Source organism: Orcinus orca, chromosome 2 (genome assembly GCF_937001465.1).
Source record: "Orcinus orca chromosome 2, mOrcOrc1.1, whole genome shotgun sequence".
In the NCBI taxonomy this organism is placed as follows: domain Eukaryota; kingdom Metazoa; phylum Chordata; class Mammalia; order Artiodactyla; family Delphinidae; genus Orcinus; species Orcinus orca.
In genome coordinates, this window is record NC_064560.1 from 175,315,671 (window position 1) to 175,341,797 (window position 26,127).

The 26,127-nt window shown below is 44.0% G+C and overlaps 1 protein-coding gene across 1 annotated transcript; it reads left to right on the top strand.

Moving 5' to 3' along the window:
• Positions 1-10,863: 10,863 nt before the first annotated feature.
• Positions 10,864-11,532, top strand: LOC125963477 (proline-rich protein 20E-like). The gene has a single exon (XM_049705861.1). The coding sequence runs from the start codon at positions 10,864-10,866 to the stop codon at positions 11,530-11,532; it is 669 nt and encodes a 222-aa protein (XP_049561818.1).
• Positions 11,533-26,127: the final 14,595 nt, after the last annotated feature.

Here is a 26,127-nt window from a genome sequence, read left to right on the forward strand (position 1 = left end):
CATTTCCTACTTTCTGGGATCAAGGAACCTGGGCTCTGATGCTGACTCTAAGTGGCTATCTGTATCACTGTGCCACATGTCATGATCTGGTGTGTTTCTGCCATTGTGTGCTCCTGCACAAGAGTGAATGCAAGTGTCTAGTCCAGCTTCTTTACCAAGTTATTGTTAAATTACATGCAGTGAGTTGGGGGTAGAATTTTTCCAGAGCTTGAGCATGTATCAGAATCTCCTAAAAGGCTTGTTAAATCACAGATTGCTGGGCCCCATCTCCAGAGTTTGACTCAGGAGGTCTGGGTGGGTCTGAGAATTTGCGTTTCTACCAGGTTTCTAACAGGTGGTGCTGTTGCTGTTTGTCTAGGGATCATGCTTTGAGAACCACTATTGTAGAATAACTTCCTTGCCCCTAAACCATCCTAGGTTGGACAGTCAGTTCATGTACATCTGGGAGTTCCCATCTCATTTTTTCATCTTCAAAATGAAAAAGTTAAAACTAGCCCAAAATAGCCTCTGTCTTTTGGCTTTGTTCTTGACCCAAACTAGGACCTCGGCTGGGCAAGGTTAAGAGTAGCTCCTGCTGAAGTCACAGAGAAGCAAATGTAGACTTCATGCGCATGCATGCTCTCTACAGACTAGTACTGGGCTTTTCCACAGTTCTCATTTGGGCAAAACACCGTGTGGTGCCGCTCAGATCCTGAGAATGTTCTGAAAATGAGATAAACATTATCCACATGTGTGGAAAATATGTCAATACAGGTGGCAGTCTAAAAGATTTAACTTGCTGAGTTAAGATCCAGGCTCTTGGGCTTCCCTGGTGGCGCAGTGGTTGAGAGTCCGCCTGCCGATGCAGGGGACACGGGTTCGTGCCCCAGTCCGGGAAGATCCCACATGCCGCGGAGCGGCTGGGCCCGTGAGCCATGGCCGCTGAGCCTGCGTGTCCGGAACCTGTGCTCCGCAACGGGAGAGGCCACAACTGTGAGAGGCCCACGTACTGCAAAAAAAAAAAAAAAAAAAAAAAAACTGCAATGAGGCACCACCTCATACTGGTCAGAATGGCCATCATTAAAAAGTCTACAAATAATAAATGTTGGAGAAGGTGTGGAGAAAAGGGAACCCTCCTACACTGTTGGTGGGAATTGGTGCAGCCTCTGTGTAAATCATCATGGAGGTCCCTTAAAAAACTAAAAATAGAGCTACCATATGATCCAGCAATCCCACTCCCGGGCATATATCTGGAGAAAACCATAATTCAAAAAGATACATGCACCCCAATGTTCATTGCAGCACTATTTACAATAGCCAAGACATGGAAGCAACCTAAATGTCCATCGACAGATGAATGGATAAAGATGTGGTATATATACAATGGAATACTACTCAGCCATAAAAAAGAATGAAATAATGCCATTTGCAGCAACATGGATGCAACTAGAGTTTATCATACTAAGTGAAGTTTAGTCAAAAAGAGAAAGATAAATACCATATATCACTTATATATGGAATCTAAAATATGACACAAATGAACTTATTTATGAAACAGAAAACAGACTCACAGACATAGAAAACAAACTTATGGTTACCAAAGGGGAAAGGGGGTGGGAGGGATAAATTAGGAGTCTGGGATAAACAGATACAAACTGCTGTATATAAAATAACAGGGTTCTACAGGGTATAGCACAGTGAACTATATTCAATATCCTGCAATAAACCGTCATGACAAATGTGAAAAAGAATATATAACTGAATCACTTTGCTGTATACCCGAAACTAATACAATGTTGTAAATCAACTATACTTTGATTAAAAGAAAAGTTTGTTGTTTTGAGGCACTAAGTTTGGGGAGAATTTGTTACATAGTAATAGAGAATACACAACAAGACAAACATTTACACCACTGCTGCAGAGACTCTGATCCTGTCACGTTCCTCCTGAGACACTTTCAGTGACTCTTCATTACCTCAGATTAGGTGCTCACTCTTCAGTTAGGTGCCCAAGACCCTCCTACGTCATCTCCCATAACTTCCCTAAACAGTCTCAATTGGACTATTTGCTTTGCTCTGAACACTCTTCACACTTTCACGCCTTTGCCCACCAGCCTGAAAATATTCCCTAGATCTCATTTCCATCTTCAAACTATCCTTGCCTCCTCAAATAGAGGATGTAATAGAACAAAACTAAGTTGGTTTTTTGAAAACAAAATTGAAAAACCTTTAATCTAACTAAGAAAAAAAGAAGACTCAATCCATAGTGAAAGAGGAGACATTACAATGGATGCCTCAGAAATAAAGAGTACAAGGGACTATTATGAACAATTATATGCTAACAAATTGGCTAACTTAGAAGAAATGGATAAATTCCTAGAAACATAAACTGAATCGAGAAGAAATAGAAAGCCTGAACACACCAACAAAGAAGGAGATTGTAGAAATCAAAAAACTCTCAAAAAACCCAGGACCAGATAGCTTCATGGCTGAATTCTACCAATCATTCAAAGAATTAATACCAATCCCTCTTAAACTCTTAAACAAGGGATAGTTTAAGAGTTAGTTTAAGAGATAGTTTAAGAGAGTTTAAGAGATAGTTTAAGACTCTTAAACTCTTAAACAAGGGATAGTAGAAGGAATACTTCCAAACTCATTTTATGAGGCAAACATCACTCTGATACCAAAGCCAGACAGACACCACAAGAACTACAGACCAATATCTTATGAACATAGATGCAAAAAGCCTCAGTAAAATACTACCAAACTAAATTCAACACCACATCAAAAAGATTATACACCATGACAAAGTGGGATTTATTCCTGGGATGTAAGTTTGGTTTAATGTATGCAAATTAAACAATATGATACACTATATAAACAGACTGAAAGAAAACCACATGGTCATCTCAATAGATTAAGAAACATTTAACAAAGTTCATGATAAAAACTGTCAACAAAATAGATACAGAAGGAAATTTCCTCAACACAAAAAAAGGCCATTTATGAACAGCTAAATGCATAATCAATGGGGGAAAACTGAAAGCTTTTCCTGTAAGGTCCAGTATAAAGCAGGGATGCCCACTCTTGCCACTTCTAAGCAACATCAGACTGGAAGTACTAGCAAGAGGAATCAGACTAGAAAAATAAAGTGCATCTAAATCAGGCAGTGAAATTACCTGTCAGCAGATGACATGATCCTTTATATAGAAAACCCTAAGGATCCCATTAAACTGTTAGGATAAATGAATTCAGGAAAATTACAGGATATAAAAAAGTACAGAAATCAGTTGTGTTTCTTTACACCAACAATGATCTATCCCAGAAGGGGAAAAAAAATCCCATTTACAATTGCATCAAAAAGAATACTTAGGAATAAAGTTAACTGAGGGGAATAATCTGTACACTGAAAATTAGAAAACATTGAAAGAAATCGAAGGTACAAATAAATGAAAATATATCCCACGTTTAAGGATTGGAAGAATATTGTTAAAATGTCCATACTACCCATGTCCATACACATTCAATGCAATCCCTATCAAAATTCCAATAGCATTTGTCAAAGAAGTAGGAAAAAACAATTCTAAAATTTGTATGGAACCACAAAGACCCCAAATAGCCAAAAGCAATCTTGAGAAAGTTAGATTAGCATCATACTTCCTGATTTCAAGTTATATTACAAAGATATAGTAATCAAAACAGTATGGGGGCTTCCCTGGTGGCGCAGTGGTTGAGAGTCCGCCTGCTGATGCAGGGGACACGGGTTCGTGCCCTGGTCCGGGAAGATCCCACATGCCGCAGAGCGGCTGGGCCCGTGAGCCATGGCCGCTGAGCCTGCGCGTCCGGAGCCTGTGCTCCGCAACGGGAGAGGCCACAACTGTGAGAGGCCCGCATACCCCCCCCCCAAAAAAAACCCAATATGGTACTGCCTCTTGAAATGAATTTAACAGTACTGACCTATTATCAGCATTCAGACCATTTGATGAGATGGAACAGTCTAACAATTTCATCTTCTGGACAGTGAAACTTAAAGAGGTTTCAAAGATGGAACTGTAGGGGAACAAAGTTTGCCACCCCAAAATATCTTTGACATGTGGATTATTTTGAGCTTAAAAAAATAAGAATCAAGCCCCCAGAAGACTCAGAAACTTTGACTTTCCCCGTAAGTGCCTAAAGAATTTAGATAGCTCTATTCCTATAATAGAGCCTCTATCACCAGAGATATCTGCAATAAATACGGGCTAGGTGTGGTGGGGAAACTCATAGCTAAGGGTCCACTCTGTCCTATTGTTTCGGCATGGCCCAGCAAATGTTTACCAAACACTTGCTTTTCCATCTCCAGGTGAATTGCCTTCCTCCACTTTGAAGTCCCAAATCACTACCCCCAACATCCTCTTTTGTCTTTAGCTGAAGAGGATATTTAAAAGGTGAGGTTTTAGGCCATTTTGGTGAGTTACTCAGTTTTTCTGGGTTTCTCCCATGTATACATGTTAGTAAAAGTTTGATTTTCTCTGTTAATCTGTCTCATGTCAATTCTTAGACCAGCCAGAAGAACCTAGAAGGGTAGAGGAAAATTTCTTCCTCCCCAACAATGGTAGATCATTGCGGTTCAAGTCATTGTGTCTTTCTAGTGTATTACATCTTTTATAGGATCATACACAACATTTGTAATCTTATTCCTAAGTATTTTATCATTTCTGTTGATATTTCCCCCTCTTTATATCTTTCTACATAGTCTCATTTGCATTGATGAAAGTTACTGATTTCTAAATAAATACATACCCATCACTGTACCAAAACCAAAACACAGTATGGGACTGCATAAAATCAGATACGTAGATCAATGGAACAGAATTGAGAGTCCAGAAATAAACCCAAACATATACAAAGGATTTTTGACAAGGGCACCAAGAATACACAATGGTGAAAGGATAATGTCTTCAATAAATGGTACTGGGAAAACTGGATATTTACATGCAAGAGAATGAAATCAGACTCATCTTGCATCATAAACAGATCAACTTAAAATGGATTAAAGACCTGAAACCGTAAAACTCCTAGAAGAAAACATAGGAGAAAAGCTTCTTGACATTGCCTTGGTGATGATTTGTTGAATATGACATCAAAAGCTCAGGCAACAAAAGCAAATATAAACAAGTGAGACTGCATCAAACTAAAAAGCATCTGCACAGCAAACAATCAACACAATGAAAAAGCAACCTATGTATTGGGAGAAAATATTTGCAAACCATGTATCTAATAAGGAATTAATATACAAAAAAATACAAGGAACTCATACAACAATAGCAAAAAAACCTAAACAACCCAATTTAAAAAACTGTCAAAGGACCTGTTGGGCTGCACCCATGGGCCTGCAAGCCTTGTAGTTGCCCAGGCTTGAGACCGAAGAAAGAACCCAGAGACAGCGACAGAGGCATCAACGATTTATTGGACAGGGAATCTTACACGTCCGAGGCAAAAGGTCCTGGAGTGACACCTCACCCCAATGGGTTAACACGGCCTAGGCACTGGGACCATTGCTCCTGGGATATTCAGTTATAGCTCGTAGGGCTCGAGTTAGCCTCCTGGTCCTCGTGTTGAGAGAGCGGTTTCCCGTCTCAGCTGTTGTTTAAGTAGCCTGTTCATCCTTCCAATTAGCCGGGCAGCAGCGGGGTTGTAGGGCAGGTGGAAATGCCAGCGTATGTCATTTTTATCGGCCCACTCCTGAACTTCATGGCCGGTAAAGTGGATCCCTGGGTCACTGTCCAATGTCCATGGGGGTCCTGTACATCACGCACAGCTGTTCTAGACCCTGAATGGTGATTTTGGGTGTTGCTCGAGGCCTCGGGTAGGCCTTCTGTAAGGTCTCCCACCTGCTGTAACGCTGTGCAGATGCACATGGCTGCTGGTCCATCGCACTGTATGGTCGCTCTGCCCGCTTCCGTAGCTGGGATCAGGGGCCCAAGGACACTCTCACTAGTTTGCCGTTGCCACGGGCCCCAGGCAAACCCTTCCAGGTAACTGGCCACGTCCAAGTCACAAGTCTGTCCCTGAGTTAATATCCCTAAAGCCTGTGTCTGTAACTGTTTAGGGGTGGAGGGTCCGACAACACCCAAGTATCTGATAGATAATCCAGGTCCTTGCGTTTTTTTCTGTATTCACCAGGGATCCCCGTGCGGTCAGAGGAACCACAAGCACAGGGCTGTTACTTTTAAACTGGTAAGAGATTCCAAGGTTAACAGGATATCATCAATCTAATGGAAGAGAAAGACATCTCCCATGGCAGTCGGCTGCCACGGCGCCCCTCAGGCTAGTGGACGGCCACCTCGGGATCACCCCTGCAATTTTCCATTCCCCATCCTTATTTCCTGACATCTTGGCGCTCACAGGAGTTTTCTCAGCCTCCTGGCTGGCTCTTCAACTGTTGGGCTGCACCCGAGGGCCTGCAAGCCTTGTAACTGCCCAGTCTGGAGACTGAAGAAAGAGCCCGGAGACAGGAACAGAGACATTAACGGTTTATTGGACAGGGGATCTTACTGGTCCACAGCAAAAGGTCCTGGAGTGACACCCCACTGTGAACGGCAGCTGACAAGCAGACTATGGCAGCCACCTTTGCTACTTGGTGGGGAAAGAGGCTACCATTTATAGGGGAAATTGACATCAGGTTGGCTCATCAGTTACCAGGGAAACCAGCAGCTGGGGCCCATCCCTCACAGCCCCTCAGGTTAACGACCATCACAAGGTCAGATGTTTCTCTTTAATAAACTAGCAGGTGGAGCCGTTCTGGCCTAAGGATTAGAACTATCACTAGCTCGGGCAGGGGGCAAGTGCGTTTATGTAGGTAGGGTATAGGTGAAGCAAGGACTGGTCCAGCAGGGGATATACAAAGAGCAAGAGAACAGCCATCTTGTGTGGCCTGACCATACAGGATCTTAATAGACATTTTTACGAAGAAGACTTACAAATGGCCAACAGGTATATGAAAAATGCTCAACATCACTAATCATCAGGGAAATGCAAATCAAAACCACAATGAACTATCACCTCACACCTGTAAGGATGGCTATTATCAAAAAGACAAAAGATAAGTGTTGGTGAGGATGTGAAGAAAATGGAGTCCTTGTACACTGTTGATAGGAATATAAATTGGTACAGTCATTATGGCAAACAGTATGGAGGTTCCTCAAAAAAATTAAAAATAGAACTGCCAGATGATCCAGCAATCCCTCTTCTGAGTATATACCAAAAGGAACTGAAATCAGTACCTTAAAAAGATATGTGCACTCCCATGTTCATTGCAGCATTATTCATAGTAGCCAAGACATGGAAACAACGTAGTGGCTATCAACAGATGAGTGGATAAAGAAATGTATACACATCCATTTGCTACATCATGGGTGAAACTTGAGGACATTATGCTAATTTAAGTAAGCCAGAGACAGAAAGAAAAATACTGCATGATCTCACATATATGGAATCTTAAAAAGTTGAATACGTAGAAGCAGAGAGTAGAAACCATCGTTACCAGGGGTGGGAAGGTAGGGGAAACAGGGGAGATGTTGGTTAAAGGGTACGAAGTTGCAGTTATGTAAGATGAATAAGTCTAGAGATTTAATGTACAACATGATGACCACAGTTAATAATACTGTATTGTATACTAGAAATTTGCTAAGAGAGTAGATTTCAGGTGCTTTCGCCATATACAGTACCAAAAAAATGGTAACTTTGTGAAGAGATGAATATGTTAATTAGCTTGACTATAGTAATAATTTCACTATGTACATGCATGTCAGAACATCATGTTGTACATCTTAAATATATCCAATTTTTATTTTTTTAAAGTAAATAAAAGTAACATTTTTACTTTTCTCTTTCCGTTTCTCATTCTTTTCCCTACCCACTTTTAATCATCAGCCCCTCTCAAGGGTAACCGCTATCCTTACTTCTCATGACATGGATCAGTTTTGCCTGTTTTTAAATTTCCTGCAAATGGAAGCGTACAGTGCTACTGTTTTGGTCTGGCTTCTTTTGCTTATTATTACATCTGTGAGATTCATCCGACTTGTTGTAATATCTATCAGTAGTCTTGTTCATTCTCATTGTGATAGTATTCCATTGTTTAAATATACCACAATTTATGCATTCACTCTATTGTTGATGGATATCTAGGTTGTTTGCAGTTTGGAGCTGTTACAAATAGGGTTGCTATGAATATTCTTCTGCATTCTTTTGGTGAATGTATGTACACATACCTAGGGACTGAATTGATGGGTCATAGAGTAGGTGTGTGTTCAGTTTTGATATATATATAATGCCAAATGGTTTTTCAGATGTTGTCTTCTTAGTCATCTACTCACATTCCTCACCCTCTTGTCTTTCTACCTTCAAAGAACCCACTTTGCACATAATGGATACTTAACAAAGCATCATTATATAATATTATATATTACATATATGTGTATATCTACATCTCTCCATGCTGTATATAACAGAGTTAAATGTAATAATAACCCTAGTAAGCCAACAGTCATACATGCTATGCTATGCTGGGATCACAAAGGGTGTGAGGTCAGCTGGGGGTGGCTGGGGAGCACCCATTCCCATTTGAAATTTGGGTCAACAAAGGATTCATCCATTAGTGTATTGCAGTTGCCCTTTGTCTGAATTCTAGAAGTTGGTACAACTTCTTTCTTGTGGTAGTTGACAAAATGGAATCAAGCCTTTGTAAGGAAGGGGAGTTAATGAAGAAAAAGTTTATCTTTCTTCCGCAGTGCTGGAATGGGGAAGAATGGGCCATGTTAGGATACTTGGAGAAGAGGAACGAGATCTTTGGTGTGGGAACAGTCCAGTAAAAGTTGCCAGGCCAAGACTCTTAGAGGTCTTATTGACGTTCTTAGAATCATTTTCGTTTCAACAAGCTACCTTTTCCTGAATGTTTTTTCTGATTCAACCTTTAGAAAGGACTTGGTTTGCATAGTGATATTAGTACGGCTCTTCTGTGAACTGTCTCCCAAAACTGGGAACAACTTTCAGAATTTCTATAAATGGAAACATTACGGTGTTGGGTGATTTTTTTTTTTTTAATCACGGGAAAGCTCTAAGATGTGTACTGTGATTTGCTTCAATATTGATTGGTCTCATGTGCAAATTTAATGTCACTAAGAAACATATAATTTCCCGCAGATGTTAAATTTCTTTATTAAGCTATTAGTATCCAGGAACACTGTGTGCTCATGAAAAGGGCCAGAGTCTGTGACTTTGGCTAACCACCTGCCTGTTCTCAGTTTCTAATGTAAAAAAAAAAGTCAGTGATTGCAATCCAGGATCCCTTACAATGAAATTGTGTGTGTGGTGGGGATTTATCCATCTATCTTTTATCATAAGCAATATGGGTGATTCACATTGAATGGCAAAATTACAGGTCTTTAAGTCAAGTAATTGAAGTCAAGTAAAAAACTACAGATTCCAAGTAGATCTGCACATATGTATCAGAAAATGCTACAGAATTCATAAAGTTGAAGTGAAACAAACAGTCATTAATAATTTAAAGGAAAGAATGATGACTATTAAAAACCCTGACTTGGGACTTCCCTGACGGTGCAGTGGTTAAGATTCCACGCTCCCAATGCAGGGGGCATGGGTTCAATCCCTGGTCGGGGAACTAAGATCCCGCATGGTATGGACGAAAAAACAAAAAAACCCTGACCAACTTAGGATAACACTGACGATTGACAGTACACTGATAATAAATTGTCCTTTTCAAAAGCTGTGGGAACCTTGAGTCTATGCGTGCATGTTCAGGAGTTGCTCCGTGTGGCCCAGGACTGCGTAGATGCCAGATGGCATAGCAGACCCAGGACTGCAAGTCCCTGGTGAACCCAGGGAATGTGCTAATGTAAGCTTATGAATGTGAAATTTCAGTAATCCTTAATAACCTCCTTAAGAGGTTACTAGTAAGAACCCCTTAGTCATATGAAAAAGAAAAGTCTTTGTAATTGTTCATCATTTGCCCTGAAAAGAACCAAGAAAGAACTCATGCTAGTTCTTAGCCCAACAGGGGACCCCACAAAACCCAACAGTGGGACGTAGACCTTCTGAGAACCCGGGTCCTATACTAATACGGCAAATAGGAATGGAGGCCCCAGTCCTCTTCGCGCAGATGTTTAGATCTTCCTGCAGGACTTGGGTGATATGGGATGAGTTAAGAGGCACGCCCTAAAGGAGCACGGAGTGCAGTGCTAGCTATGGCTCCGCAGACCCCAGTATCAGCAGCCGAGTGAGTTTGGTTGAGACTTCGGTATGAGGTGATCAGTTACCATGCGTGTTACGGTGGACTGAGCGGGGATGATAGAGGTAGCCTAGGTTGGGAGAGGCCAGGTCAGCACGTTGTCTGATTATTTCTCATCTTCTCTAGGTGATTTTCAATCACCTCTCATAGCTCATATATACACTTAATCGTCAAATAATTTCCGTAAAAAGCAATCAGCAAGCCAGGAATTGATTTATAGCTGAAGTCAGTTTCTATGTTGTTTGGTTCCAAATATATATATTTCAAAGCTCTGTATGATATACAGAACCATACAGAGATCAGAAAACATACGCAGATCAGATCTTGTCATTTGTGAATTTGGTGAATTATACCATTTGAATCACCACTTGAAAGTGTGTTATCCGAGTGAGTTTCCTGTAGGGCCGCCGAGAGGACAGGCCTGCTCCGCGGGAGCTATTTCTGAAGGCTGCCCTCAGGCCGACGGTCGTGACTGCGAACACCCCTGGACTCCAGCGCCTCGGGCCCCTCTTCCCGGAAGGGTCTCCTGGAAGCCGCGCCGCGTCTCCAGACCCCCAGAGCCGGCCGCAGAGGCACGGCAGGGAGACTAGGTTCCTCATGCAGGAGCAGAGACCCTCCAAGCGCTTTCGCTCAACGGCCCCTAATCAAGGTGTTCATCCCCAGGAGACAGGCTGCCCTGGTGCAGAAGGCGGAGACCCTGGGGGGGCAGCCGGACCCCCGCAGCCAGGCCAGCCCTCGAGACCCTTTGCTTATGTGAACCCCGTGAGACGTGAGGCCCCCGCTTTCGTGGGCTCGTCTCGCCTTGCACAGAGAGGCCGAGGCCACCGCAGGGGAGCTAGCCAGGGGGCTGAAAGAGGCCGGGGCAGGGACCCCCGCCTGCACAGGGACCCCCGCCTGCAGGAGGGGCCGGGACGCCTGCTGGGGCCAGATCTGCATTTGGAGCTGGACAGCGGAGAGGTGCCCGAACAGCCCGCGGAGCCAGAAGCCAGGGAGACCCCTTTCACCAGAGCAGCCATGGCGGCCGCGGCACACGGACACGTGCTGCGGAACCCCGGCCCCGGCAGTGACACACTTAGGATGAGACCCCAGGGGCCGCCCAATGCCTACGGGTTCTGGGGTCTCAGGGAGGTCCAGCCTTCCGCCTGTTCCTACGTTGGGTTCATACCCTCGGGCTCTGCTCTGATAGTCATGCAGACGCCCTCCGGCACCTACCTGTATTCAGTCGCAGCGCCCTATGCCCACCACAGCCAGCCCCTCTCTCTCTGACCTGGGCATTTGCTAAATACTCCAGGAGACCTTCCCCCAGCTGGAGTCCCCTTCCTGTCCCCATTGTCCCCCCCGCTACCTGTATTGCCCGGACTGAACCTGCAAGCTCCCCCAGGATCCCGGCAGGCCCAGGTCTGCTTCCCACAGGACAGGCAGTGCCAAGGGACAGAGCAGCGCATGAGGTGTCTAGGCAGAGAGAGCCCCAGGGTGCTCGCGAGATGGAGAAGCTGTGATCGGAGCTTCCCCGCGAGCGGCTGCAGGGTCAGGATACTGACGGCGGTCCCCCAGCAGCCTGTGAAACCCGCCAGTGGTTCCCCTCTGAAGAAAAACACGGATCCTGAGTGGGTGTGAGAGTGACACATGTGCATGAGGCTTGGGTAAAGAGGAAATTCCAAGAGCTGCCTGTGAGGTGAGACCTACAGGGAAAGCAGAACTGGCCTGACATCAACACTCCCTCAAAAGCATCGGTGATTCCGGGAAAGCCATGAGGAGACCCCCTCGGATGCTGGAGAGCACACGACCCTGAGTCTCGAATTCCATGACCTGGACCAGGTGGCGCGTGGACAGGAGGGGCTGGGCACCGGTCGAGGCACAGGAAAGGGGCCTGAATCCTAATCAGACCGGCCCGAAGCGGGAGCTTCCTCTGAGCTCGAGAGCTCACAGGCTGATATCAAAGCCCCTTCCTGTGAAATCCAGCTCCAGGCGAGTTGTTCTGCTGCCTGCCCTGAAAGCACAGATGATGCTTTTCAGCCAGGGAAAAAAAAGGAAGTGGGAAGAAAAGAGGAAGAAGTGGGATGCAAGAAGGACCAGAAAGCAAGGAAATGAGTAAACTGTATTATTAAGTCTGAATAAGTATGATCCTCGAAGAAAGATGAATAATCTGGAATTGAAATTCCAGAAGGGGACCTCCCTGGTGGCGTAGTGGGTAAGGATCCACATGCCAATGCAGGGGACATGGGTTCCTTCCCTGGCCCGGGAAGATCCCACATGCCGCGGAGCAATGAAGCTCGTGCGCCACAACTACTGAGCCTGCGCTCCACAACTACTGCAGCCTGCGAGCCTAGAGCCCGTGCCCCGCAGCAAGAGAAGCCACCGCAATGAGAAGCCCGTGCACCGCAACGAAGAGTAGCCCCCGCTCGCCACAACTAGAGAAAGCCTGCGCACAGCAACGAAGACCCAACGCAGCCAACAAATAAAATTTAAAAAAAAAAAAAATTCCAGAAGCACTGACATCGAAATTTGGGGGATGTAGGAGTTCAAAGGAGCTACAAATTACTGAAATTCTGGTCTAGTCCTGGAATTCTATAGATGCTCAACCTGAGGGAGCAGAGGAACCCTGAGCATTTGTAAGCAGGTGGCCCCACTGGTAACTTCTAAAGGAGATGGAGGAGAATGAAGAATTCCAAACAGACTGAGGAACACGTGGATCCAAGAAAATTTGATGAATCAAACAAGAGGCAGACGGGGTCACAGAAACAGGGAGAAAGCAGGACACGGTCAAAACGCTACGTAAGGGGGCTTCCCTGGTGGCGCAGTGGTTGGGAGTCCGCCTGCCGATGCAGGGGGCGCGGGTTCGTGCCCCGGGCCGGGAAGATCCCACATGCCGCGGAGCAGCTGGGCCCGTGAGCCATGGCCGCTGAGCCTGCGCGTCCGGAGCCTGTGCTCCGCAACGGAAGTAAGTGGGTGGCGGCCTCTGTGCTCCTGGCTTCAAAGGGGTATTTTACACATTGGCCATTAAGCAGGTGTTTCCTGTACTTTTCTCACAGACATGTTTGATCAAGCCTAGATCACTCCCATCTTCTGAGTTTGATAAGAGGTTTATTACGAATTGGATTTTGTACTTTATTAAGCAGGCTTTGACCGCCTGATTCTGATTCATTTGTAAGAGAAAACATCCAAGGTAAATGAAGAGAATTTTTCCCATGAAAGATGTTTTTCTTGTGTATCCAACCATCCCCTTAAATAAACCCTTCTCTCTGGCAAAAAAAAAAAAAAAAAAAAAAAAAGAAAGTGTGTTATCCTACAAGTCTTATGTATTTCTCCAAATAAAGGAGGTCTTCAGATACCCAGGTGTCCAACTGCTCTCCTTTTTAGCTACCTAATATATTTTGTATTAATCTCCAGTTTGCCTTTCTCAGTCCTCAACTGCTAAACGTTACTCTAACCAGATTCCCAGTTGATTATTTTTTAAACGAGTATGCTTGTGAAGGTGGCTTAGAAAGATAGTTGCACATCCTGAGCTCCTGCAGGACATCAAAAGACAGAATTAGACATGAGTCTGCCCCTCTGTGCTCACCATGAAAATATTAAATAGGCTAGAAGCACGAGGAAGGCACAAGAGCACACACCTTTGTAGTTGGGTTTTTCCACTGGAACCTGCAGGTCAGTCTACATTTTGTGGAATATTTTTTACAAATGTGTTTATTGACTGAGTTTTAGAAAGGTAGGTGTACCTGTGGTTATCCTATGTTAGCTACCAGTAGGCTTAGGATTTCCTGCCTAATGTGTTAACTAGGTGTCAGGAACCTGTCACGCTAGTAAGCAATGGAAGGCCACCGGGACCTGAGGAAACGCTTAGTGCATGGACAGATCTGTGACTGACTTGTCGACATACCTAGTTTGGTCTTAGAACAAAAATAGAGAAATTTAGAAAGTCCGCTTTATTTCTGTGGTTGGCATGTCTTTATTCTTTGCCCTGAAATGCTAAAGAATATTCTATCAAACTGCAGATTTTAGCATCCCAACCTGTTATGACAGCATTAGAAGTTGTCAAATACCTCACCGTTATTCTTTCTTCCCCTAGAAATGGAACTTTTACACAGAACCACTTCTTACACAGGCAGGGGGAAATGTGAACTTTGCTATAATTGCTACTCTGATGTCGTCTACCCTCCCAAGAGCTTGGGGTCTCCCAAAGCTTGATTGGAAGAAACCTGGTGAGGTGTGAGAGTCTATGGGGAATGAGAACGTTTGGAGTTGGAGGGAGAAGGCAGAGAATCGAGTAGAGGTTGCAGCTGTCTTGATGATAGAGTCAAGTCCTCAGAGAAGTGGAGAAAGCCTATAGCTCAGAGAACCAGCACCGATGGACTGACACACCTTGAAGCAGAGAGGGTGCTGGGACTAAGAGCCCTTGGTCAAAGCCTTCACCTTAACTGTGCATGTCCACTTTTCACATACTCAATGGCAAGGGTGCCTTTGCAGTCTAGGGAAAAGATAGAGCATCAATTAAGTAATTAGCGTCACTGTCTCCTCCTCTAAAAGGACTTCTCTACCTGAAGGAAGATAGCTGGCTTTATGTTTTCTTGGAGCTCACCGCTCAGAGTTAGTTATAGTTGGAGAAAGGGAAATAAGAAGGGGGAGTGTCACCATTTCTATATTCACTCCGAAAGTCCTAATACTATCTCTATTCCCATCATCTGAGTGACTCCTTTTGTTTTTGTAAAGTGTGTTTCACGGAAGATCTTTATCTTCTTGCTTTTCGCAGCTGGAGCTTTCTACTTGTTTCTAACCACACTTTAGTGGCAAAGAATCCAAGAAAGATGATGAATTAATTAGTGTTATTGACTTCCTAAAGGGGTGAGCAGTTCATCTCACAGAGTCCAGTAATTTTCTAAAGCGAGAGGAAAGCGTTTGTGTACATAGAGATGTGCACATGTAATGAACTTTGAAATGTATAGAATGTAACACTCACTGGGACCATTCTTAAAAAATTAAACAGATTCTCATTTAGTTTCGTCACATATCCAAGTTAGCCTGGAAAATGAGCAATGAGACAGGTCAGTCAAGCAAGCACTAGTCCCAGTTCCAGAGCCAGTGGGATGGTGGGCTTCTAATATGTATGAGACAAACACACAAGCAACCCAACAGATTGAAGCTTTTCTTCTCCCTCCAGCCTCCCTACCCCAGGCAATGTCTCTTAACTCTTTAATTCAAGGCACTAACAATAACATCAACACATTTTGGTCTCACTTCCTCTCTCCCTTTTTCTGTTTATTCTCAAATTGATTTTCTGGGGAGTCAGGAAACAGCCAAAAGCAAAATATCATGGGTGGTTTTCAGAAAAGAAGAGCTCCTTGGACACCTATAAGCAGAGTAGGAGTGCTTTGCGTATCTACATTAGTTATATGTACTTAGGAAATATGTGGCCAATCCCCCCACTCCCTCCCACTCCTTTCCCCCCCAAACCCAATTCCACTCCCCCAACCCCATCCCTGGACGTATCCACTGCTGGTCACCCTAAAGTGGAAATTACGAGCAGGGAGGGGAGAGCTCACCTGCACACATAACTAGTTTTGACCTTGTTTGCTTGTGGTGTCTGTGTTAGCGTGTGGGTGCCTGCACGTGCGGAATTCTTTATTCTCTTTGCATGTACCTCTAATTGATCTTGAAAAGAAGGGACAGTTAAAGAAGACGTTAGGGTGAAATGAAGCCATAACTGCAGCTGGAGACTTTTATTAAGTGTGGCAAAGTTCCCTGGGCTGCGCTGAAATTGTTTATTGATTTTGGTATGGCTGGGTGCTCAGGAGTAATCGCCCAGAATGCCGCTAGAGAGAGCGTCTTGTTAGCTCCCGCTCGCTCTCTCCTCAGCACAGCGCTCACTCTGGAGCTGGCCTCTTTAACCTGTAAATAAATACCCCTGGTTAACTCCTGAGGTGCCTCTGCCTGGACCAGAGCTGCTTTGGACCTGAAGTTGCACACCCTCAGCAGCATTCAAAGACCACAGTGGGGTTTAAGTTCTCCCCTTGGAAAAGGTGGTCTAGAGGGGGAGGGAAAACAGGGTTAGATTTGCTATTAAGGGCGTATACTATTTTCCATCATTAGTGCGTATTTGGTTTGTTTTTTCTCATTTCCCTTTTAGTATTTAGGTGGGAAGTTTGAAGAAACAAAGTAAGTTGAGATTTTTCAGCGGTGTTTTCACTGTCCCATCCCTGTATCTTTCCTTGTGTGTTTGTCAGTTTCATGGGCTTTGCCCTTGCCGAGGCCTTCCTGGTTTTCCCATTGCTATTTCTAAACTTTCTCCAGAGTCTCAATAGGGCAGCGATGCCAAGGCTGTTCTCTGGCAAGCAGTCCTGTGTAGGGCAGCTGTATGGCGAGGACAGAGTGTGCACACGGTCATATGGTCCATGTCCTCAAGCTAGCGAGGAGGCAGGAAGAGAAGCCTGGTTCAGGATAATGCAAGGGAGGAATCAGATTGTGGGATGAGAGTCAGGATGTTGGGATAGCTGAAAAAGGGCAAGCTTAACCTAGAGTATCCCTTCTCCAAAATAGATAAGGTTAGCGTCTCTTGGGAGCTCCCAGGTTGACTTCGAGTAGAGTCATATTGAAGGTATTTTGCTTCAGAATTAGGGTTGGCAGTGATGGGGAATTGCCATCAGTTGCATTGATGGGTTTTATTCCACATCATCCAGTGAAATACCCCCATGGTTATTCCTTCCTTACCTTTGAGATCCTTCTGCAAGTATCAGGCATCATTTTTTGCCAACTCCATGACCATGCTGCTCACAGCATTGGAAAAATGGCTCCAAAATAACAGAGCTACAGAGCACATGGGACCAGGGGTTTACACTGGAGTCCTTTGGAACTATTCAAAAATAGCATTCTATGAATTATTTCTTCTTAGTTATCCCTAAACAGTCTCTCTCAAGAAGCTGATATAATGTCATGTCCTCTGTGAATCCCTTTGTATTTGCCTTTTCCCCCTCACTTAGTAATTATTTTTTTTCAGACAGTAGCATATTTCCTCATTCCATTCTGACCACAATGAGTTTTATTTTTTCTTCTGAGTTATCAGGTATCATATCTGTTCCTATTAGTTATCTGAGAGAATCAGAGATTCTTTGGAAAGCATTGTAGAAAGAAAATCTACAATTTTCTACCTCCACCATCCTGAGTATCATGACAGCTGTGCCCAGTGTCTGAGGGAATGACTCTACTCCCAGGGAAGGGAGTGAAGATGACAGACAAACGCATAGAAAACTTGAGCTATCCCTAAATTACTACTGCCTTTTCATGCCTCTACATAGCCTCCTGTAAGAGGGGGGTCATATTTGTTCCCACATCCAACTGGTCAGTATTGGTCAAGACTAAGGAGGAAGTTGGAGCTCTTAAGATGAAATGGACCATAAGTTAACTCAATGACAAACGCCATTACACTGAAATCTCAGCGTAATCAAAAGATTTCTAAACCTAAGATGATATCTTCCTTAACCTCAAAAACCACTCAACTGAATAACATGTTAGTGAACCAGTGGGGTTTGAGTGGTCCTTGGGCCAAGTTTGACTTGTATAGGTACGATTTGTATAGATATTTGACATACAGATAGCGTTGTTAAGAGTGAACATAATACCTTCTCCTTTGGAAAGTAGCACGCATCTAGGGGAAATTTTTTGCATCAAGCAGACTTGTATTCAAATCCCAGTATTATCCTTAAATATGATATTGAACAAGTTATTTAACCCTTATGAGTTAAAGTTTTCTCACGTAAAACGGAGATGTGGCAATTAACTAAGATCCTATAGACCTTTCTGCAACAGCCTAGATGGTAAATATTTAAGGCTTTGCAGGCCATGTGGTCTCTAAGGCCACTACTTAACTCTACTATTGCAGCAAAACAGCCATAGACAATATATAAATGAATGGATGTGACAGTGGTCCAATAAAACTTTATTTACAAAAACAGCCAGTGGTTGGATTTGGTCATATAGCACCTGACTGCTGCTATAGATGAAGTATTTGGCAGATGATCTGGTATTCATAAACATGAAATGCCTTCCCTTGCATTGATCATAGGATAGCTGGCTAATACTTAGCCTATATTCAGCAAACTGGTTTGGCCAGTATGAAAAACTAATTTTTAAAAGCCTTCTAAAAGCTTGTACTGGGTATCAATCCTAAATTGTAATCCATTCTATCTTCCTAGTTAATGTTTTCTTTTCTCCCTAAGCTCGAATGTCAGAGACCTCATTCTGACCCTCCCTTTGCCACAGTCTCCAATTTGGCCCTGGGCTACCTCGGTCTTCCATTACTTCCGCAGCCCACGCCTGTTAGAGAATTTAGAATTCCTGCTAGAATTCCCCAGTCTGTTGCCTCCATTGGAAAGAGTTATTTTTGACCTACCCTGACCCCGTCTTGAACAACAATAAAATGGGGATTGGGAGAAATGTGACACAAATCAATAGGTTATCCCAACAGACGTGATCTTTGAAGCTGTGTTTTCTTGGAAACTTGCAGCAGTAACAAAGATAAATAGTGATTCCCTCCCATGGCCATCTGAGTAGTAGGTGTCTCAGCGGATCACGATGTGACCTCTAGTCTGGGTGAGCAGCAGATCTGAGCGGTACGAGGAACAGGGGAGAAGAAGGGTTCTGGCCACAAGGAGGGAAAAGGAGGTGGCCAGAGGACAACTGGTACCTCCCCTCCGTTTGTAGTCACAGTTGTCGGGGCACGTGGGTCTCCTGCCTGCTTTTCAGTTTGCTCTGCTCACTCACTCACTCACACACTTTCTCATTTATTCTCATTCCCTTATTTTACAGACATTCAGTAAACATTTCTTGAGCACCTGCTGTGTACAGAGCACTGGCATGGTGTCTCAGGCATTAGTAGTGGCTCTGGTGGTCCCTTGCCTGATTCTGAGCAAACTGAGGTTGAGAATTGATTGCTGTGGCTGATTCCAGGACCCTGGGGGGGAGGGGAGGGGAATGTAACGCAGTGCCTTCCTCTTCTACCTTCCTGGGTACCATAGCTGGCTGGAGAGTGATCAAGAGCAGACAGAATAGATGGAAGAAACTCTACTGCCTCTTGTATGGGTTATGTGCCCCTCTTTGAGCTCCCGTGGAACTAGTAGTGATGATAATAATAGCTAACAAAAATATCGATCAAGGACTTCCCTGGTGGTACAGTGGTTACGAATCCGCCTGCCAATGCAGGAGACACGGGTTCGAGCCCTGGGCCGGGAAGATCCCACATGCGGCGGAGCAACCAAGCCCGTGCTCTGCAACAAGAGAAGCCACCACAATGAGAAGCCCGCGTACTGCAACGAAGAGTAGCCCCCCCCCCCCCGCTCGCTGCAACTAGAGAAAGCCCGCACACAGCAACGAAGACCCAACGCAGCCAACAATAAATAAATAAATGTATAAAAATAAATATTGATCAATTATCATACTAAGGTGTATTCTAGCCGTATTACCTATATTTACTCATCTAATTTTTACAACAACCCCATGAGGCAGGGGTGATTATCATTCCCATTTAAACAAGAGGAAAAGTCCAACAGAGTCGAATTCACTTGTCATCGCATGACTAGGCTGTGGCAGAGCTGGGAGGGGAGGCCAGGTCTTCACACTTACCTCACTGTGTTATAAGTGTCTGTTTACATTTCTGCTTTCCCAGCTTGACAGTGAATTTGTTGGTGGTATAAACATTCACTTAAAAAACAATTTATATTGTATGATATAGCACATGTATAGAAAATTGCACAAAACATAAAGGGTAAAGTGCAATAAATTATTGTAAAACAAACTTCTGTGTATTCACTGCCAGACATTGCCAGCACCCCAGAAAATTCCCCCATCCCCCTCTCAATCCTTACACCTCCTCTCCTCCACAAGTAACAATTCCCTTGACCTGTAGCACCACGGTTACTTTTGTCTATGTCTGAACTAGAGCTACATGGGAGCATAATGTAAATTCTCTTTCATGTTTGGCCTCTTTCGCCCAGCTTGGTGGTGTTATACATCGCTGTAATTCGTTTATTTTCATTTTGGTACAGTACTCCATTGTAGGAACTTGCCATAGTTTATTTGTCTAGACTATTGTTGATGGACATTTGGGCAGTTTCTAGCTTTTGAATATTATGAAAAGTCTTGCTGTAAACTATAAACATTCGTGTCCACGTCTTTTGGTGTTCCTCTGCATGCATTGTCCTTGGATGTAGATCTAAGAGTGGACTTTCTGCGTCGAAGTGTTCACTTTGTTTTTACAAGTTTCCATCCCCTGTTGGTTCTTGCCTCACTAGCACAGGGATGTCAGGTTTTTTAAATAGATGGTGGTAACTCATTCTGGCCTTAATTTGCATCTCCCTGATTCATAATGAGGTCAACATTTTCGTGTTTACTGGCTCTATGGAATCCTCTTTTTGAATTGGCTGTTCAAACCTCTTGCCCATTTTTCTTTTTTGTGTTTGCCATAAAAAAAGAGTTATATATTTAAATATAAGTGCTATACTGGTTATATGTTTGGCAAATAATCTTCTCTCACCCTGTTGCTTGCTTTTCACTGTCTTGATGGACTGACATTCTTAATTTTAATGATGCTAAATATATCAATCTCTTTCTTTACACGTTATGCTTTTTTCTTACGTACTATCCTGTTTACTGTCCTGTTTTCATTGTAGAGCTGTATAACGGAGGCTTTACTGTTGTGTTTTCGTTATAGAGCTGTAGTCTATTTGGAGTTGATTTTTGTGTATGATACAAGGTAGGGGTTGACTTTCTTTCTTTTTATTTTCCTTATTGATATTGAATTGACCCAGTACCATTTATTCAAAAGACCTTCCTTTCCCCACTGCTCTGCAGCATCACTTTTGTTGTAAATCAAGTGACCCTATAAGTATGGGTCTATTTCTGGACTCTATTTAGTTCCATTGGTCCATTTGCCTATCCTTGAGCCAATTGTATACAATCTTAATTACTGTGGCTTTATAATAAGTCTTATACTCAGTGGATGAACTCCCACCTAGATCTTACCTGAATTCTGTATTTCTATCCCCGGTGCCTATCCCAGTGCTTGGCACATTATAGATACTCAAGAAATATTTGTTTAGTGAAAGGGCCTCTGGTGCTGGTTTCTGCAGAGCTGCCACTGTGGAAGGCTGTGGGAAGAGGATGGTTTCACTCCTCTTCCAGGATGGAGGCTGGATCTGGAGGGAACTTTGGACCCATGGGCGTTTTGTTGGGGTAGCAAGACCTCATTGTCTACATTAGGCATATTCACAAAGGCCATGGGGGTTAGTGGAGCTGGGAAGCTCCGACAGTGACCGACATCAGGGGTGGGGCAGAAATGGCAGGATGAGTTAGCTGGGTGCCCTTGGCAGCGACAATGTCATCCAGCTGTGCCCCTGGAGAGAGGCAGAGGCTTATCTGTGGGAACTGTAGAGAGCATTTGCAGGCTGAAGCTTTCATCAAATCTAAACCCAAAGCTTTCCTTGCCACCCACAGAGACTCCTTTGCCTGGAACTGGGCCTTGTCAAGCAAACTGCTGGGTTGCCTCCTTCTCTCTCCGTCTCCCAGTGCGATGGTGGAAGGGATCCATATTCCAGAGATGGCTTCTCGGATTCTGGTCTCTCCCTGTCCCTGTGGGCAGCTAAGCTTCCTCAAACACCACTTTCAAACTGTCACCCCTCTACCTCAAGACCAACAGCAGACTCTTGTCATTTACAACATACATTCCAAACTCCTCAGACTGGACCTTAAAACCCTCTATAATCTAACCCCTAAGTACCCAATCTTCCTCTTCTCTCCCAACTATTCTCTGGTTTACTTAATTATCTTATCTCCTATACAGAAAATGCTCATTCCTAGCCGAGTTGTTCCTTTTACACAAATGTCTTTATCTTCTCCTCTATCCTAGTCTATGAATTCTTTAAAGCCCAATCCCAGTTTCATCTTTCCCTCAACTCAAGCCCTTTCTGACTATTTCAGCACCCTGTGCTCTCCCATCTCTGAAACTCTTCGTGTATCTTTATCCAGTATTGAAAAGTTGCTCCTTATGGTTTTCCCCATAGATTGCACAAAAGGAAAGCCCTATTAGTCAAGATTCTCTTGGTGGCTGCATTAGTTTGCTACAGCTACTGTATTAGGGCTCTCCAGGGAAACAAAACCAATAGGATGGATGGATAGGTAGATAGATAGATAAGAGGATATTTATTATAAGAACTGGCTCAGGCTGTTATGGAGTTGAGAAGTCCCACAATCTGCCATTTGCAAGCTGGAGAACCAGGAAAACTGGGGGTATAACTCCCAGTCCTGGGTCAAAGTCCTGGAGTCCAAAGGTCCGAGAACTAGGAACTATGATTGTCTGAGGCCAGAAAATGATGGGCATTCTTCTTTCAAGAAGAGAGAGAATTCACCTTCCTTTACTTTTGTGTTCCATGCAGGCCCCCAACAGATTGGATGATGCCACCCGCACTGGAGAGGGTGGATCTCTTTACTCTGTTTACTGAATTGAATATTAATCTCCTCCAGAAACACCCTCCCGGACACACCCAGACATTATGCCTTACCAGTTATCGGGACATCCCTTATGACAGTCAAATTGACACATAAAATTAACCATCACAGCTGCAATAACAAAATACCACAGACTGATGATTACAACAACAGATATTTATTCCTCACAGTTCTGGAGGCTATAAGTCTAAGATCGAGGTGTCAGCAGGTTTGGTTTCTTCTGAGACCTCTCTCCTTGGCTTGCAGATGGCCACCTACATGCTGTGTCCTCACATGGCCTTTCCTTTGTTTGCAGATGACTGTGGTGTCTCTCTGTATGTCCAATTTCCTCTTCTTATAAGGACACCAGTCAGATTGGATTAAGTTTCACTCAAAGTCCCATTTTAACTTAATCACCTCTTTAAAGGTCCTATCTCCAAATCCAGTCACAGTCTGAGGTACTGGGGGTTAGGGCTTCAACATATGAATTTGGGAGGGACACATTTCAGCCCGTAACAGTAGCCAACTCATGGTGGATAAAGTGAAAGAGAATTTATCACCTCCAATATCTGAAAAGCTGTAGTTGATCAAATTGTTAGAGCTGGATCCAGGTACCCCACGTTGTTTGGAACATTGTGCCCTCACTCCCTCCCTCATCTCCATGTTTTCTGGCTTGAAATCATTCTCAAAAAGCTTCCTTTCCACTGTGGCAAGATGGCTGTCACAGCTCTCAGCTTGTCTTCTGCCAACTCAGCAACTCTAGGGAAAAGAAAGCTTCTAACCCAGTGGTACCAGGAAAAGTCCTGGGGCCAGTTCTCATTGACACTGACTAGTCATGTGCCCATCTCTTCGCCAATCACTGAGATTCTAATTCAACTGACCTTGGCATGCCCTCACCCCCACTCACACACACACAAAAGGTGGGGTCAGCCTGATGAAACCACATAGACTGAGGGGGACAGGGGTTCCCTGTAGAAAAGCCAAGACTTCGTTATAGAAGAAGGGCAACAGGGTGCAGAGTAAGAAAGCAAGAAATTTCCATCCCCACGGCTTTACTGTTCATCTTATTTTGATCCACTCATTAACCCCAAGAGGGAGGTTTTGTTTATTCTCATGTTCATAACAGAGAAATGGTTGCTTAGGGAGGGTAAGTCAAGTCAAGTAGCTGGTAAGTTGAGAACTAGATTGAAGTACCAATCTCTCTGACTCCAAACTGCTCTACTGTGCCACCTCTCTCAACTTTTTCTGGGCAGGGACTTAGCTTCCAGCTTCCTCCACAACTGGCCCAGCTGTAAGAAATCATAGGCACTCAAGAGATGATAGAGGCCAGAGGATGATGGTAGTCGGTTGCACGTTGGACGTGCTGCAAAGTGCGTTCAGCCTCAGGCCTGGGGTGGGGGCAGGTACGGCTCCAGGCTGGGAACAGAGGGTGTGTGAGCAAGGAATTCTGGGTGAGATGGTGAGGGGGGCGGGGAGGAGAGAACTTGGAGGTACACACAGGAGCAGGTCGGCGGGTGGGACTGGTACAGCTCATTTCCCACGGCTTTGCCAGGCACGCGGGACACCCGCCTGTTGTCTCCCATTTCTCCCCTCCAAGACTTGAGCTTTGCTCTTTGAGTGAGGGTGGGTCTATCAGTATCCTTCAGATCTTCCCCTTTGTTCTTCTTCTTTGTAGATGGCTTTGCAGACTTTCAAACACTAGAACATTGAATTAGAGATTGCTTGGCTCACTGCAATAGAGTGGAGAGATTCAGAGAGCAGTCCAGAGGTGGTCTGCCTGGCTCTGCCACTTAGTTGCTGTGTGACCTTGGGCAAGTTATTTAACCTCTCTGGGCTTCAGTTTCTTTATGTGTAAGATGGGGAGAGAAAGAGGTTGACCTTACAGAGTTGAGATGATCTACCATAATCTCTCAGCTCAATGTCCCACTCACTGTATATGCTCAGAAGTAAAAATGTCAGGTGTTCCTGAGAAGCCGGGCTGGACAGGGGCTGCCCAGCCCAGAGCAAAGACCCTGATGAGCAAAGGTGAGCTGGCTCCTTGTTCAGAATATTCCTGCAAACTCAACTCAGAGTTACAGTTTTGTCTCCTTTAGGGGAGAGCTCACGGGCAGGCAGTCAGCGTTACATCTGAGTTTGCTTTCCTTGAAGAGGGCTTAGAACAGGCTTCTCAGAAGAAGTGAGTCATAGGGAACAATTTTAAGAAAGGGAAGTTGTTGATTAATAGGGTGACATGAAACTTCAAAAGCTGACCTCCATAAAAATTTAACTAGTGGAGCAATTTTTATCCCCTCATATTAACTGAGGGCTCCTTTGCCTTGGAAATCTATACCCTCTGATAATCCCAAAAGCACCTGTGATTTCACAGTGCGCACACACACACACACACACACACACACACACACACACATATATAAAATTTTGGCAATAGATTTACTTCTTAATCACGTTTGTAGTTTAAATTAATATGGAAATTAACCCTGAAATTAACCCCAGACCATTTCAAAGCACTTCATTTTACAGATCTTGAACTACCCTAAAATAAATGCTGAAAATGTGAACTGCATAAAAAGTAAAAGCTGATAGTTTTAATTTAATTTCATCTCCATTAAAGATATCACAAATGATTTACTGAGCTTTTAAAAGTGAAAAGGCGTATGCTCTGTTATGGGCACATGCCACTTACAGATGCAGGTTGTTAGAATGAAAAATGATGCTTTTGCCAGATGCTAGTTTATGGCTGGATCCCAACCCAGGAATAAAATTTTGTGGGTTTCACTTTAATGATAACCTCTATGAACGCATGTCTTTGTGTAGAAACATCTCATATCTTTTGCAGTATGTAGCTACATACCACACTTTGTCACATTCCACATTCTGGGGAGAATAAATTTCAAACCATCTTTACTGTGGATCTGAATTTGTTCATTCACAAGATGTACTGAACACTCACTATGTGCCCTGCACTGTGTTGTGTATTTACTGAAAGTAGTGGGTAAAGAGAGCAGATGTAGTCTCTGCCTTCATGAAAATAGTAGCCTGGGGGCAAGGGAGACATGAGAGAAGTGAACCCAAATAAGTATATAATAATAATTTGGGATAAGTGCTTGAGAGAGAATTTGGAAAGGGTGTTTAATTTGGTTTGCAAGAGGTCTGAGAAGGCCTCACTGAGGAACTGACATTTAGCCTGAGATGCAAAGAAAGGTGAGGACTTTGCCTGTTCATGTGCACACAGGTCCCCTCTGCACACATATGTTATTATGTGCCTGTGGAAACATAGCAGGAAGGTTGGAAGGATCTTCACATACCATGTGCTTAGCTCAGGGTGAGGAGGGGTAGGGGTTTTATAGGGAGGATTCTAAGTGTGCATCATTCCCAGTCACACTCTTGGTA

What these genes read in the sequence shown, in the direction of transcription:
- LOC125963477 (XM_049705861.1), top strand. Translation starts at nt 10,864, where the DNA reads ATGCAGGAGCAGAGACCCTCCAAGCGCTTTCGCTCAACGGCCCCTAAT.